The sequence below is a fragment of the Mytilus californianus genome, unplaced genomic scaffold (assembly GCF_021869535.1).
Source record: "Mytilus californianus isolate M0D057914Y unplaced genomic scaffold, xbMytCali1.0.p SCAF_6, whole genome shotgun sequence".
In the NCBI taxonomy this organism is placed as follows: Eukaryota; Metazoa; Mollusca; class Bivalvia; order Mytilida; family Mytilidae; genus Mytilus; species Mytilus californianus.
The window spans coordinates 5,739,386-5,756,676 of NW_026262712.1; the positions used below are offsets into that span (position 1 = coordinate 5,739,386).

The following is a 17,291-nucleotide window of genomic DNA, read 5'->3' on the forward strand; positions in this document are numbered from 1 at the left end:
AGACGCGAAAGTTACCAAAGGGACATTCAAACTCATAAGTCGAAAATAAACAGACAACGCCATGGCTAAAAAGAAAAAGACAAACAGACAAACAACAGTACACAAACACGCCACAGAAAACCATAGACTGAGCAACACGAACCCCACCAAAAACTGGGGGTGATATCAGGTGCTCCGGAAGGGTAAGCAGATCCTACACCACATGTGACACCCGTCGTGTTACTCATGTTAGTACAAACCCGGAAATAAGTCTAATTCGGTAGGTTACATTTTATTAAATTTATTATTTTCTTCACAAAATATCTGGAGAAAACATATACGAAAACATTTTTTATGGAAATATGCCATTAATTTACACAAACGAACCTCAGAAACGGTGTTATTTCTGAATCAAATGTATCATTATATGAATCAACGTACATACGAGGAAAATCGGACGTGATCTTGAGTAGCCCCGAACATTCCTTATACGTTGATTTTGATACCAGACAACTCGGTTGACACATTTCACCGTTTGAGTCGTACGCCCTTACGTAGGTTTTTGTTTCATCAGAAACTGGCTTCTTAAAGACAATAAGACCAATAGATTCAGAGAAACGGGTGCGTTCATCTATAGAAATGTAGTCGAGATGTCTACCATTATAGGAGAATCCATCAGTCTGAAATGTAATGTTAAATGTTCTTTGGTTTTTAATTTGATCATGTCCTGGTTTTCGATTTATCTCGTGTTTGTTTGTTATTGCTATTGGTGACATTGCCAAATTGTCGAATTGGTATGGAGTCCTATTCTCCTGTCTCAGACGAAGATTTATATCAAAGCCAATGTTGAGATTATTGCCTGTTAAACTGAATTCAGCTGATCTTCGACTCCTTGATCTACCACTACCAAAGTGCATCTTAAATCTTTGTGTGATTGTTGGAGCTGTTGAAGTTCGAGTTAGTTGACTGTTCTCTGTTCTTTCGAATGGTGAAATGCTCCCACTCTTTATGTCTGGTAAACCTCCTTCTGCTTTTATTGAATCAGATACCATTGTTGGTTGATCCGAAGATTTAATATTTTTAAAAGATAGAGGAATATCCATTCGTTTACCTTTTGCCTTTGATGGGTAAAAACTCTTAACTCGACTTAATCCACCATTTCGAATAAAATCATACCTAGATCCGGACACACACCCTTTTTTACTTCTATCACATAATAAAAATCCTTTAAACGCTCCTCCGCAGTTGTTGCGACAAGTCGGGGCAGGTGCATATCTATAAATTTGTTTTGTAAATGAATTGCTATACCCCTGAATATTCTTCTTTGATGGTCTTAAATTATCCATAAGCCTATTTGGCTTGTGCTCTGGTATAGTGGTTGGTGGGTAGTCTGTTTCTGAATTTATTCCTAATATTTTTTGACGTTTTCTGAATTTTTCCCAAAGATAATCTACGAAGCAGTGGTGAAGCCAGAAAACTGGATCCATTGGACTTAAATTTACGTCTGACATATGACCGTCATCTCCGCCGACCCACCCGTGAACATTATCATGGTGAGACTCTAAATTGGCATAACTGCTATCTGGAGTTGTTTTTCTTAAAATTTCTCTGTGATATTTTTTGCTAAACACAGTTTCTAACCTCTGTGGGTCAATAGGAGAGCCAAATCTTCCTACATCACGTCTTAACAACGTACTCGGTATTGTCGGCGTTTCCCAAAATGCAAATGGACCTGAATAAACAACACCTTTTGGGTTCCCCAAAAATATTTCAGTAAATAAGATTGAATCCTTTTGATTGTCCATCAAATAGTCTGCTGTTGAATCCCAGTATGGAAGAGTCACTCTGCTATTTTTTTCCCGAAGAGCGTTTTCGAATCTGTATTATAGAAATGTTGATATTAACACGATTAAAGAGATTCGTTAGTAATACTCGATATAAAGAAACATATAAGTAGATAATATATAAAGTCAATGTCATGTAATCTCTCTCTCTCTCTCTCTCTCTCTCTCTCTCTCTCTCAGTAATGTTATGTAAAGTTCGAAATTTGTGCGATGTTTTGATAGTTTGAGCTACTAATAATTATAAAATACTTTAGAAATTTAAACACATAACAAAACAACACGTGAATTTTCTTAGACTGTTGATATTTGTTTATTTCATTGCAGAATTGTATTTTCAAAGTATAAATCGTTGCTACGTATATTTCAAAGAATGTGTTCAGCATAATTCAAAGTCTTGTAGTTATGTGTATCCGTTTCCTTTCCATCTGCATTTCAAAACTGTTTTTTTTTTTCGGGATTATCTATGATAAAATGACTGTAATTATATTTATTTTTGGCTTCATGGAAAACCGAATAATCGTCTTTTTCCTGTCTGAATCAAATAGAAAATTACGAGTTAAAAACATCAATAAAATAAGGAGACTGAAGATAACAGCAGCATGCTGTCTTTACAATACACCAATATCCAATATTGCATTAAATGTGCGATGTCGTAACTGGTCATCAAACAAATGAATTAAATACCATATCAAGGGAAGTAATCAATCATATACACGTTGAAGAGGCCGAAAAGGCCACTTTGTAAAGAAAAGACAAACAACAATCTTCAACACTGCAAAAGAACTAGCGTAGGAACCCGGAGGGAGGCAAATATGTTTTCCCCCATACATTGTCCCCATCTTTCTCCTTTTTGGCCTCAACAATTATAGAAATGAAAAGTGAAAATGAAAGATAACTCTAACTAACGTCTAGACTATTAGACTATAGAAAAAAAAGGTTTTCCTGTTTCTTTTTTCTTGTTCCATTTTGGACGTTTGCTCACTCTTCTTTTCAGTCAACTCCTCACCCACTGAAGATAGAGAGACTGAAACCCAAACAAAAACCGTTGTTTGAAGTTAGTGCTACGGTAGTAAAACATTAAATTGTATTGTTTATACACTGAAAAGAGTGGACAACTTACAGTACGAGGTAATATCTATGCCAGCTAACAAAATTTGGACCATTATGTGCAGAATTTCCGGCGCCTCCCTGGTGCATAATTGCAAACGAATCATACTTGTTTGGTGAGACCGACTGAAAAATATGACCTTGACGATTAAAACAAATTATATTTCGAGTGAAATATATAACAGATAAATAATTAATTAGCGAAAGCTTCATTTAAAAAAAAAAACCAGAACATATTACATAAGTGAAAAGCCTTTTTTCAGTGAAAGCTGACAAATAAACTGGATTCCTGGAAATATTCAAAGCTGATTAAAAAGATGCAAAAGCATACTTGTTTTTCTATTTTTAGGATTTTGATTTGCGGAACACAAAAACATCTAAAGGACACTTAACAGTCTTCGATTAACATGGTCAAGAAATCAGTGCTTCACATCCTGGTTATTTTGTCTTTGGTTGATGGTTATCTCGTTGGTAATCAACCGACGTCTTTTTTTAACATTAGACAAGCGTCTGTACAATTTGTTAATGTTGGTTTAAACCTGCTTCTTTAAACGAGTTAACAGAAACTATCCAGGGTATGAATCAAACAAGTTGGACGAAGATGAATTCACATTAGTCTGACTTTCTTATCGTTACCATGGTTACTAACTAATAAACGTACCTTGTCCCTTTTCAGGGCATTTACTGCGTCGAAAAAATCGTCTAATTCATTTTCACGTCATGTTCGAATTTCCCTCCTTACACGCAATCTAGATCTGTAGCGTCCCTGTCTTCTCAGTCGGATATGTAATTTTCTGCCAAGGGAATCTAGCCAGTCAAAAGCATCCTTCCCTAAACCTGGTGAACTAGTATTTTTGTACATATGAGCCAAATAGCTTTCTAAACAGCTCGTTTGAACATCATATGGAGTGGTGTTTTTGTCAACTTGTCCCGAGTAGCATTCTGCTAAACTTGGTGGGAATACATCTTCTACAATAAGCGCTGACGCCGGAATAAGAACCATAAGAAGGAAATAAAACCTCATTGTCTGAAATAAATGATAAATTCGTTAAAAACGACGATCGGTTTAGCAGTATTTTTTTCCTAATTGCGAAATTATAATAATTTATTGTGGTGTTAAATTTATTGTGCGGTGACGGAATAAGAAAAGGTCGATTATTAAAAGAGTTTAATTTGACTTCATAATACACCGCTAAAAATTTGCACAGTGGTAGAAAAATGGTTTCACCTCAATTTAAGATTGATCGTCAAAAAATCGTATGGTGCAGTTTCAAACTTTTTTTTGATTTTTATATTTGGTGAAAAACAATCAAAACAAAAACAAAATTCAAGGGAGGTCAATATATATATACGTTGCTTTAACTAGTTTTAGGTCTATTATTTGTTCTTCTGTAATATAAAAGTAAGGAAATGTGGTTTGTTCGAATGAAGTGGACGTACGCAATTATAGGTAACTGTACAGTCTTCAACAATGAGAAAAACCCATACCGTATAGTCGGCTATAAATGGTCCCGACCTGATAATATCAATCAATTTAACTGAGAAAACCTAATTCATACAAAAAAATTGACGTGGCAAGGTATTTGTACATCCCTCACCACAACAAAAACGCAAAGTACAGATCTGAGAGTACTCGAAGAACTGATACTAGTTCAAAGCCAAAAATAACTAATAAAAAAATCATGTATATCTGTGTGTCTTTCTTGTCCTGCGTGTTTCTTTGTTAAATGATTTCCCTTCTCCTGGACTAATGCTTGGTTAAAAAATTATGTATGTCTGTGTGTCTTTCTTATCCCGCTTGTGCCTTTATTAAATGATTTCCATTCTCCTGTACTAACGTTTGGTTTGTCTACCATTAATTGGTTAAGAAAAGAAAGTTGCGGAGGCAATCTGATTGCATGACACTAATGTATGGATTATTTTTTTTTTAATTTGGAGTAAACTGATGTTAATGTCTCTTAAGAAAGCTTTTGATGCTGAAAGACAATTTCAAAAGGCGAATATCGAAGAAAACAGATACTACTATTATTGACAATATCTTGTAAAATGTACAGTGTATGCTAATTAATGCATCACAATACGGGGCCCAAGTAGAATACCCCTTAGGTCGCGTTAAAAAAAAAATGCATCCATTAGTTTGGTCAAACAATCAGTTTTTTTAAAGTCGTATATTGTTTGAAATGAGACGCAGAGATGCCCACCTACCCTAAGGTGGCGGGTCAGATTTGGCCATATTCGAGCCACATAATATCCAACATACATAATATATTCTGTATTTTATCATGCAAATCATGTTCTGACCCCGCCTAATTTGTTGAATATAGTCTGATGATAATCTGTATAAATGATTCCCTGTATAACGTAATTCGAATTATGCATATATATACATAATTTAAAATCTTAATGGTCTGTATTTGCGTATGCATAGAATTGTAACGTCACAATTCCGTATATACGAAATTCGAAGTCTATCAATACGGAAATAGTTCTGTGTATCCGTTTTTTAAATCCTGTAAATACATATATTAAACGATTCCTATATATACGAAAAGTCGCCAAAAAAACACGATTGAATAATATAGCTCAATACCTAAATTTTAATTACGTATATAAAGATTTAGTATTAAATATATAAACAAATATTCGAACTACCTTAATAATACATATACGGAATTATTTTTGTACATATACATGTACGTTATAATACAGACAGCCATTTTTGTTTTACCCTGATACTGCGCAATAATTATTTATAAGTGTCGGACTAATGGGTTATCGGATTGTTGGGCTGTCGGAGTAATGGGTTGTCGGATTATTGGGTTGTCGGACTAATGGGTTGTCGAATTATTGGGTTGTCTGACTGTGAGGCTGTCGGAACAATGGGTCGTCGGACTAATGAGCTGTCGGACTAATGGGCTGTCGGAATAATGGAGTGTAACCCATGAATTAAACATAATCCATCTACTAATATACAAATATAAATATATAATTCCTGAATAATAGCCAATGATAAATCTTACGGGATGATGGAACATATAATTATGATATAGTACGCTACAAAATATAATATATAATAAGCAAGTCTAAAAGGGTACAACATCACCAAAAACAAGTAAAATCATGAACAAATGTTAAAAATTTCGGATAACTAATATCCTTCATCAGTAAGATGTGAAATGATTCCTATCTTAACACGTGTTAATCAAACTGAAATAATAATCTTGATCGTGGTATGGTAAAAAAGACATTTTCTGGTACACATATGGTATACGACATGAAATATAAATATTAAGTTTTCAAGAACAACTGGAGATTGAGTTTGAAGTAAGATTAATATTTTCAGTAATATTTGTAAAATAGTTGTTGAATGTATCAGCAATGCTTTTTAGGTCTGTTATCGGTTTATTGTAACAGTCATTGCATGGTCATGATAATTTTCACTGCCATTGACATTATGCAAGTGTTTCCATAATTTACCACTGTTTTTTTTTCTTGTTTTATATGAGCACCAGTATAGAATTTTTGCTTTGAATTTTCTATCAGGTATTTAACCTTGTTTCTCTAGAATTTATAATTATATGTATCTTTTTTCTTATAATTATAACCACGTTGTTTCATGCACTCCCTTATTTCATCATTTATCCATTCACTTTGATAAACATGTTTAACTCGCTTTTTAGTGGGGCATGATAGTTCAATACTTCAGTTAAAATATTTATAAAACTTAGTAGAGCATCCAGATCATCAGTTTCTAGTATTCTATCATGGGGACTACGAGATACATGGTGAATAAAATCAGTATATATTAAATATTTTATAGTTTTATAAATAAAGGCAACAGAAGTATACCGCTGTTCAGTACAATAAGCCAAAAAAAAAATCCGGGGGTACAAACTAAAACGAGGTAAACACATCAACTTAATTTGATTTTATTTGATTTTTTGTGTTTTAACGCCACTTTTAAGCACCGTTTTTGGGCTATTTCGTGGCGGCCAGTTTTTATTGGTGGAGGAAGCCGGAGTCTGTAGAAAAACCACCGACCTTCGATAGGAAAACTGACAATCATAGTCAATTAAGATTGGAGTCGAGTGCACCCCCATCAACTAAAAGAGGAAAACAACGGAACATCAGAAACACTGAACTGCAACAAAAACAAACGCCAACTGACATAGAAACGGACTATTTGATAATAACTGTAATATTCCTGACTTTTTTTAGGACATTTTAAGAAAAATGGTGAGTTGAACCTGGTTTTATGGCTAGCCAAGCCTCCCGCTTATATGGCAATGTTCAAAATACCGCTTAAATGACAACATTCCGTGACAGGAATACAGTACAAATAAACGCGTGAACACTTAGGACAGAAAAAAAGTTACATAATCATGAACTTGCTTTTTCTTCTTTTAAACCTATTTTATGAGAAATGCATACTGGATAGTGATCACTGATTAAATATTTTGGAACTGAAATATAATCAATATTTTCTAGCACATTACTATACACATGGTCAATTAAAGTAAATGAAGTTTTTGTAACTCTTGTAGGTTCTGAAACCACTTGACGCATGTGGAAAATATTTTTGAGGTGTGTTTTTTACTTTACATTAAAGGAATATTAAAATCTTCCAAAATAACAGTTTTCGTAGTATATGCCAAAATATTTTTATTTAAAAATTAAATAAAGAGGTACAAAGGTGCAAAAAAGATCATGATATGAAAACTATGGTACACACGAGTTGAGTTATAGTAAAATTAGTTGTTTCGTAAGTACGAAAATGCGTTTTACCAGACTTGCTCGATATGGATATTTTCTTTTACATGCTATTCAGCATTAGTCTTTTTTAGTGAGGATAAAGTATGGCTTTTTAACTTTTAGTGGCAAATAAAATGCATATTCAAGGCGAGAAAATGATAATGTGATATGAATATAACCCCTGCTTTGCACTGAACAGACGAAACCGGACTCTAGTTTCCAAGGTAACAGTCTGCAGGAAAATATGTCATCCTAACCGGACACATAAGTTTGAACTCTAAGCGAACAAGGCTTTGCTCTTTCTCCAAAACGCTTTCTTATAAGTCTGATTAATTGATTTCTATTTGTATCGTTATGTTTGAAGTTGTCATAATAATAATATTAAGCAGCTAATCAATTTGGAAAAAAATGAATTTTATATAGTAATAGACACATATATGATATAATAGTTGTAATAAGACATGAATTATAATCTTACCTTGAAATTTAGTTATTTCTGCAGCAACCTTCAAATATATAAAAACATATATCGTTCTGTGATTCAGTGTTTTATTAACTTTATATAAAGCTTGAAAAAGTGGTTTAAAAACTTAAGTAGCATACGGACGAAATTGCTACCGTGTTTTTGTTGTGTTTTTGTTTTTGTTTTTTTTATTTGTAAAATATTATTGCATATGGCAAGTTAATTATTTTAACTCCGCAAGTAAGTCTAAGCTTCCTGTTTAAGACGATCAATAAAAGTGCAATTTATTATTCTCATTCTTCATAAATGCATATTGCATTAAATCGGATTTAATGTGCATCAATCATATACTACTGAAATCTTTTTTATCAATAACAACCGTCACATTTTGACTTATATATGGTAAATAATGGTAAAAAATACAAATCCATTTATTTGATGAAGAAGTAATACAAGATATTTTTAATTTATATAACTATATACCAATACGTAACAGTTTGAAATAAATCCCCTTACATACTGTTAAATTATTACTTTTATGGATCTCTGAACAGGCAATCATTGTCAGAGTTTGCACATAGCGCATTACAATTTGTTATTTCTGTCATTGAGTAGTTACATCTGCTGGTGGAATATTAGTCTCCAAGGGTATCAAAAACCCATAATTAAAAATAATTTAAATTATGGAATATTTCTCTCTGATGCAATGTATTTCCATGTCCGTATTTGGCTATATTTTATGTCCGTTTTGGTTTAATTAGCTCTTTCAATGTACCAGTGTTCCCTATTCACTTTTAATTTCTGAGGGTGTATTTCAATCTCAAAATAAATAAATGATTGCAAAAAGTATTAATTTTTAAGAAATTATAATTGTTCTTAAGGTGATTTTCGCATCGAAACTTTGCATGTTGAAAATAAAGATACTGTTTTTCAGTTTAATATTTGTCAGTCTCAAAAATGTTTTATTTATTGAATACATTTTTTATAAATTTAAACTTCAAAATTTTTCGTCGCATTTAGTGTCACAAGAATGGTGATTATTTTTTAACCAATGCATGCATATATTTTTAAACTAATGTGCATTGTTTTTACCATTTTTCACAAATCTATAATGAATAATTGATAACTAAAAACAATTCGGCCATAGTTGAAAGAAAACAATGGCTGCTAAATAATTTTCGGATATTGAGGCCGAAGTATAACTTTACTTTATTTGAAAAAAAACAACACTAAGAGCTATTTCCCTAATGCTTGTAGTTTAAAGGTTTGATTGGGTTACTTGTTTTGTTTGTATAAATGTTTGCTCTTGCATTGTATTTAACATTGACATCTGCAATTAATAGATAGGCAGAGCCTCAGCTTGTATACATTATACTCTGCATTATACTTACCATCCAATAACAGATAAGTAAAATGTATACAAGCTGAGTAAGCCAACCAAACCTTTAAACTACAAACATTAGGATAATAGCTCTAACAATTTATAGAGCAATGACTTACTAACAAACACGAACACACAAAATATAAGGACATATAAAAAATACAATTATCATTTTATGATAGAATTATATCTATTCAAATGAATATAGTCAATGTTATCAGGTATATTTTCAATTAAAAAAATGTGTCTTAATTGTTCTTTAATGGTTTAAAAAAAAAATGAAATGAAACTACGGTCTTCTACCACGTTAGCACTGTAGACGTTCCAATGTGTACACAGACTTAATAACTCATCTAAAATACCCTGGTATGCCAGACGCGCATTTTGTTTACATAAGAATCATCAGTGACGCTCGAATAAAACCAGTTGAAATTCCAAATCATAGCTTAAATCTCGGGTAATATTCCTGCATCTGCTAGTTACTATAGCTAAATCATGGGCGATTATTCGTACACATTGATTGTCAATGATCAAAGAATTGAGTAAGTTAATATGTTTCAAGGTCATAACTTTTCTTTGACTGTAGCCCTCTTTAGTTTCACACATTATTAATTTATCATCAGCAAGTGAAAGTCTTCCAATGTTTGTCTGCTCTATCTGTAAAGGATGACAGTCATTTGGTTGTCTATAAACTTGTGGTAGATCCTTCATACAAAATATTAAATAAAGTGGTAATGAGTAAGATTATCATTTAATTCAAAGCTAATTTCCTAATGCTTGTAGTTAAGACTTTGGTTGGCTTGCTTGCTTTGTATAAACGTTTGCTCAAGCATTGTAATTAAGATTGACACCTGCAAACAATATATATTGGGCAGATTTAAACCTTACTAACATTATCTTGTAATGTTTACATGTACATTTTGGTGTTCCTAACCTCCAGGGTATTATATTATTTGCAGATGTCAATCTTAATTACAGTGCTTGAGCAAACGTTAATACAAACAAAGCAAGCAAGCCAACTTAAGTCTTAATCTACATGCATTAGGAAATTAGCTCTAATTGAAAATTTGTACTTCCAATGCCCTTAGATAATTTATATCGGAAAATAGTCCTCCGGATATAGTCAAATGAGTAGACGAAGCATATAAACAATACTTGTTTTTTTAATTCAAATATCGTGTATCAAAGTCTTAAATATAAATAGACTATCAGTTGTTCTTAAGTTAAGTAGAAATCCAAATTGTTTCTTGCTAAATTTGTTTTTCAATAATGCCATTATTCTGTTAGTCATCCCTTTTTTTGATTTTTCAAAGTGAGCGATTTAAATTATAATGCCTTATTTTTTACTTCCTTGTCTGTTTAAAGTTTATATGCATCGTACCATTGGCCATAGAAAAGAACTGATGTATTCCAAAAAGACAGAAGAGACATCCTCTATTCCGAAAGACAACAACAACAACCAATGTATATGCTTCCGAGCTGTACTTAGTGTCTTTTTTGTATGTACATGTCCCAAGTCAGAAGCCTGTAAAAAGTTAAATAACAAAAATACGAAACTCCAAGGAAAATTCAAAACGAAAAATCCCTTATCAAATGGCAAAATCTAAAGTTCAAACATACGAACGGAAAACAACTGTCATATTCCTGTCTTGGTTAGGGCATTTACTAATGTAGAAAATGGTGAAATAAATCTGGTTTTCATTCAGTGGTTGTCGTTTGTTGCTGTATTTCATTTTTGATTTTCGTTCATTATTTTTTTAAATCAGACCGTTAGTTTTCTCGTTTGAAATGTGTTACATTTGTCATTTCGGGGCCTTTTATAGCTGACTATGCAGTATGGGTTTTGCTCTTTGTTCAAGACCGTACGTTGACCTACAGCTGTTAACGTCTATGCCATATGGTCTCTGCTGAAGAGTTGTGTCATTGGCAATTATACCACATCTTTTTATTTTTATACTACAGCAAAAAAAAGTTACATTACAACGAAACCAACCTTTTTCAAAAAGATACTACTATATAGTTTTAGTAACAGTGACCTTGAACCTTGATTGTTTGCTCTAAAATCAATATGCGCCTTCCAATTCCCTACATCTTATATCTGTACAAGTATCATTCCATTCATTTCGAGGAAACTCAGATTAAATACATTCTGTATTCTAATTTTTTGTCAATTCAAACTGAAAAGTATCCACTGTCATAGTGTCCTTGTACTATAACTTATTGACTTCCAAGGAAAGGAAATAAGAGAGAAACCATTTGTTTCTGACACAGTTGGTTAGAAGGAGAGACAGATGACGGAAAAAGGGATAGACTGACAATGTGATGACTATCTGCCCCATGCACTTATTGGGAGAGTGCAGGCATACAAACAGACCCAGTGAATGAACAGAATATCAAACAAAATATGTACATATCAATGATCAGCTTGAATTGACTAAATACATTCTGAATATAACAAACTTAAAAAGACTAAATGAGAAACTCAATATAAATTGCCTGAAAAAGTTTGAATGAGAAATTTAACAGCTAAATATGCAATTTCTTTCATCAGTTCATGGAAAGAAAATAAAATTCACAATATTCAAAGAAAAACTCAGGGGTTTCAGCAACTGGTGTCATTCCAAAATAGACAGTATAGAAGCTGCTTCTAAAATCGACGAACACCTACACTCTATCTAGTCACTAAAAATTTAGTATTTTTTGTACACTCGGTAAAATCCGGAACTTCCGACGTTTCCGTTCCGATTCCAGTCCGCTTTAGTGTTAACTGGTCACCCGCTGATTGAGGTTTCGCCACAAGAGTTAATAGAGTAATGTATCCAGAATCTGCAGAATTGGAAAAACTTAAATTTGGTGTTGTTGGTATCACATTCAGCACAGAACTGTCATTTTCTTTTTCCTCTGTTATGATGCATGTTTCACTATCTGAAGTGGTTGGAAAAAGTTCAGTTTTAGCTCGCACTTCCCTCGATTCACCTCGTCTTTTTCTTGACTTGGACAAATGTTCTGATATGCAACATTTACCACCTATCAAATCCAAAGTTTCATCACATTTTAAAGCAAAATTCTGAAAATTGTCAATACCCTGTACTTTTCTTTCTACAAATTACACCTTCTAAAACATCTATTTCACCGTATTTCAGAAGCAATGTTGACAAGTTTTTTCTGATGACCAGCATCATAATTGAGATATTTCCACGTGAATCCATGTGTTAAATCAACAATTTTGCAAACAGCGCATATATTCTTTTCAATTTTGCGTCATGTTTACTTTTACGGCGCCATTTTTAATTTGATTTAGTTGTCAAATAAACTATGGTGTCATCTGCAAAAAAATGCACTGCAGATGTAAGACCAGTTGGAATATCGTTTATATAATACAGGAAAAGACTTGGTCAAAGAACTGACCCCTATGGAACCCCTGACTCCACTGTTACATACTCAGAATTTCCCCCTACTAGTAATACTACCTTCTTGCGATTGCGTAAGAAATTTTGTATCCAGAGATTTAATTCCCCCTGTATCCCGTAATGGTGGATTTTTTTAATGAAAAGTGAATGTGAAATTTTATCAACTGCTTTTGAGAAATCTATGACCAAAATATCTGTTTGTTTACCATTTTTCATGTTGAGTGAAACATCGTCTATAAGTTCAAGTAATAGTGTTTCACATGATCGACCTCTGCGAAATCCATGCTGTAATGAATATACGATGTTGTAATTATATGCATGTTTCATGGTGTGTGTAACCACCATTGTTCTAGCAGTTTGCAACAAATACATGTGGTTGATATAGAGCGGTAGTTTTCAGGGTTATATGTTTGACTTTTTTTGTATACAGGGGAGACATGGGCAGTTTTTTGGTCATCTGGAACAATACTTGCTTTAAATGACTTCTCAAAGATGATGGTGTAATTTTATGTGAAAGTTCTTTTAAAAATCTTGGTTTAAATTCATCTGGTCCTGCTGCTTTGTTTGGATTTAAGTTTTGGTAGAGTTTTTGTACACTTTCTGTTTTCATGAATAATTTTGATATTTGTGGAAAAAAAGTATTCCGTGGCATGTTGCATTGTTTCACAAACACTGCATGAGAGGTATTGGTTGCCGGTGTGAACACGGACAGAAATTGTTTGTTAAGTGCACCAACTTTTTGTAATGGATCAGTAAAAAGTTTGCCATCTTGATTAATTTCAGTAATACCATTACACTCAGTTTTTTTTTATGTTTAATGGAAGTTTAAATTATTTTCGGTGTGCCAAAAAAGTGGCGTACGTGTCTGTGTAAAGATTGCTTCTTTATAATGGCTCAGTGTCAAGTAAACTGTGACTATCCCTGTGAAACATGTGGAAGACATAATAATCATTTGTATTTTAATAACGAGAAAATGCTCTAAAAGGAAAGCTTTTTGAGAAAGCTACATTTTTTTATCGAACACTCATATTATGCACCAGGTGGCTCTTTAAACATTGTTCATTTAGATATGGCTAAGTGTCCTATTAAGTCTTGTGAAATTTGTGAAAGTTCCCCAGGAAGCAGGTTCTACGTAGACTCTGAACAGTACTTTGGTAACGTATGCTATTCATGCTTTGCATGTTGTGGTGTACTATTATATTATTTATTTATGTATGTCTCTGTCCTGAGTGTTCTTGCGTTTAGTTGGTATGTATTCCTGTCACGTAATGTTGTCATTTTAGCAGTATTTTTAACATTGAAATATAAGCGAGAGGTTAGGCTAGCCATAAAACCAAGTTCAACCCACCTTTTTTTCTTAAAATGTCCTGTACCAAGTCAGGAATATGGCAGTTGATATCAAATAGTCCGTTTCTATGTATGTTGGCGTTTGTTTCTGTAGCAGTTCAGTGTTTATGTTGTTCCATTGTTTTTCTCATTTAGTTGATGTGTTTCCCTCGGTTTTGGATTTTTGACCCGGATTTGTTTCAGTTAAATCAATTTATGACTATTGAACAGCGGTATACTACTGTTGCCTTTAAATATCACACTTAAAAACAAAACCGTGTAAACATCATGTTTTTCAACATGCACATACAATCAACCCGAAAGAAAAAAACATCCATTTGTTAACAACATACATGTAACGAGAGAATCCTTTATTTCTGTAATACGTGTTCCAGCTTGCTTTGTAGTATATGTTTGCTATCTTCTCACAAGAAACACGATTTATGCTTTGTAGTATATGTTTGCTATCTTCTCACAAGAAACACGATTTATGCTTCATAGATGAAAATGTATCACAGAAAAGGTCATAATTCAACATCAAGTTCAAATCGTGCGAAACTGACATACAGAATGCAGAAAAGAATGTAAATGTCCTTAAAAACGCGTTGGAACTGTTCAAAACTACAACAGAAAATGCAAAAAAGAAAATCGAGGAAAAAAGGAAGAGGCTTATTGATAGCATCAATATTGTATCGGATATATATTTGAAAACGATTGATGAAAAAAAGTTGAAAGAGACTCGGAGAATTAAACAGGAAATAAACAAACGAAGAAATGAAATTGAAAACAACATGGAATCTATAAATAACGTAAGAACATCTGTAAGCAAACACAATAATACGATATTTCTAGTATCAGTAACCGAAGTAAATAAAGAGTATGAAAGATGTTTCAGAATTACCGATAAAGGTAAACATGATTAAAATGAAAGCGTTGATAAATTGAAACGTGTTCATCGTGATAAAAGTGTCTTGGTTGATTTCTCAGAGTGTGAAAATTGGTCTGGTATGTTGAATGAGATTGAACATGTTGAGTGGAAAAAAAACTTCAATGGATTGAAAACAGTAAAAAACAAATAGGGACTTAGGCACACTCTATCGTTTTTTTTTTCGATTTTGATATAACATGTTACCTGCTTTTACCCGGTTAATCTGCTGTATACACGAACCATGTTAGGTGCAAAAGTGGTACATTTTATCTGTATCTAATAAATAAAGGGTTTGAGCATCTGTCCTTTTCGATTGTGTAAAAATTGTTGATATACTTCGTTCTTACAGATTAATTTTGCATATTCAACAAACATGGACTGAATGTTTTGTATTATATAATTGTGTGAATATCCATAAATTAAATTAGGAAAATATATAATGCCAGAGATGTAATGAGACGGAAATAAATAATGTATAGTTATAAGTTGTGTTATTGTTTTGCTGCCTTTTTGCCTCATTGACGGATATTTCACATCCATTATTGATCCAATAGCTTTCACTTGTAGATCACTATTATGTTTCATGATCAAATTGAGAATGGAAACGGGGAATTTGTCAAAGAGACAACAACACGACCAAAGAGCAGATAACAGCCCAAAACCACCAATGGCTCTTCAAGAGAGCGAGAAAATCCAGTACCTGGAGGAGGGCTTCAGCTGGCTCCTGAACAAAAATATGTACTAGTTTATAAAAAATGGACGTCACACTAAACTCCGAAACATATATATGAACCGAAATTAAAAAAAACATACAAAAGACAGAGGTTCCTGGCTTGGGACAGGCGCAAAAATGCGGCGGGGTTAAACATGTTTTGTGAGATGTCAACTCTCCCCCTATACCTCTAGCCAATCTAGAATAAACAAACACATAGAAATACGCACAGTAAAACTCAGTCGAAAAGGAGTCTACTTCTCATGTAAATATAATATAAACGGTTCAAATTATTAAAAAAACAAAAATGAAAAATATACGAATCTTCAATTGAAAGTCCAAACAATTTTCATACTAGGGCCACGCCTATTTGATTTATAGTTCTTTGGATTTTCCCGCTCCTGTTTTTGAGAAATTGACTTTTCAATAAAAAAAATGATAACCGCTTCCGAAAATTTTGTTTTCTCACATAGACGCTTTTGTGTTGCTCCTATCGTTTTAAACGCACGTGTGATAAATCAATTTGTAAATAAAAGGTCAGAAATCAGGATGCCAACATGCAGTTGTGTCAGCTCATTGTCGTGGACAAGAAGTAATGGAACACACAGTTATACGAAATGTTCTCGTTTTACCTTTAAAGACCTGTTCTAGAATACAAAAATTAAAATTGTAAATGCATTACAGCTTTTAGGAGCAAAAGGAAAGAGTATTTTGCTCAGTAAGAAAGGTATCTTAAGGGAATATTTTAATACTTTTGGATCTGCATGTATATCAACATAACTATATTACTCAGGATGTTGTTTTAGTACAAAGTAAGAAATATTGACATCACTCATTATTTTGATCCTTCATATGCATAAATAGTTCCAAATGGATGTCAAGCAGCCAATAAATAAAGGCAACCGTAGTATACCGCTGTTCAATAGTCATAATTCGATTAAGCAAAAACAAATCCGGGTAACAAATAAAACCGAGGGAAACACATAAACACATAACTATAAGAGGAAAACAACGGAACAACAGAAAAACTGAACTACAACAATAAACAATCATTACCATATAATGAAAACTATCAAATATCTTTCAGGGGCATTTTTTTGGATACATACACAACTTTTAATTTTATTCAACATGTGTCATTTACCTAACATACTTCCTCTTGTAAAACTGCATCTGCTATGCTTCCTTAATATATTTATGGATTTGAATGAAACCACACATAGACAAAGCTTACTTGAAGAAAATAACCAAAATTACCTAAACCACAGTGAGACAAGAACGTCTGATATGGTACAGGCAACAATATATCAAGTTATATGCATTAGAGCATCTGTTTCTCCTCGTTTTTCTATGTACATAAATTGCCATCTTCTAAATCACACAATTTAA

General features: G+C 32.9%; 1 protein-coding gene across 2 annotated transcripts in view; it reads right to left on the minus strand.

Moving 5' to 3' along the window:
- Positions 1-281: 281 nt before the first annotated feature.
- The window catches only part of LOC127704351 (uncharacterized), a 48,653-nt gene continuing 31,643 nt past the window's right edge, over positions 282-17,291 (minus strand). Inside the window, exons 1-5 of one of the 2 annotated variants that reach the window (XM_052208373.1) lie at positions 8,161-8,190; positions 4,371-4,446; positions 3,592-3,957; positions 2,944-3,056; positions 282-1,857 (exon numbers count right to left, since the gene is read on the minus strand). In XM_052208373.1, coding sequence (XP_052064333.1) covers positions 348-1,857; positions 2,944-3,020 — 1,587 coding nt within the window. In that variant the 5' untranslated portion in view covers positions 3,021-3,056; positions 3,592-3,957; positions 4,371-4,446; positions 8,161-8,190 and the 3' untranslated portion in view covers positions 282-347. Of the gene's footprint in view, positions 1,858-2,943; positions 3,057-3,591; positions 3,958-4,370; positions 4,447-8,160; positions 8,191-17,291 lie in introns of those variants that run through there. The other variant, XM_052208375.1, reaches the window with a different exon arrangement.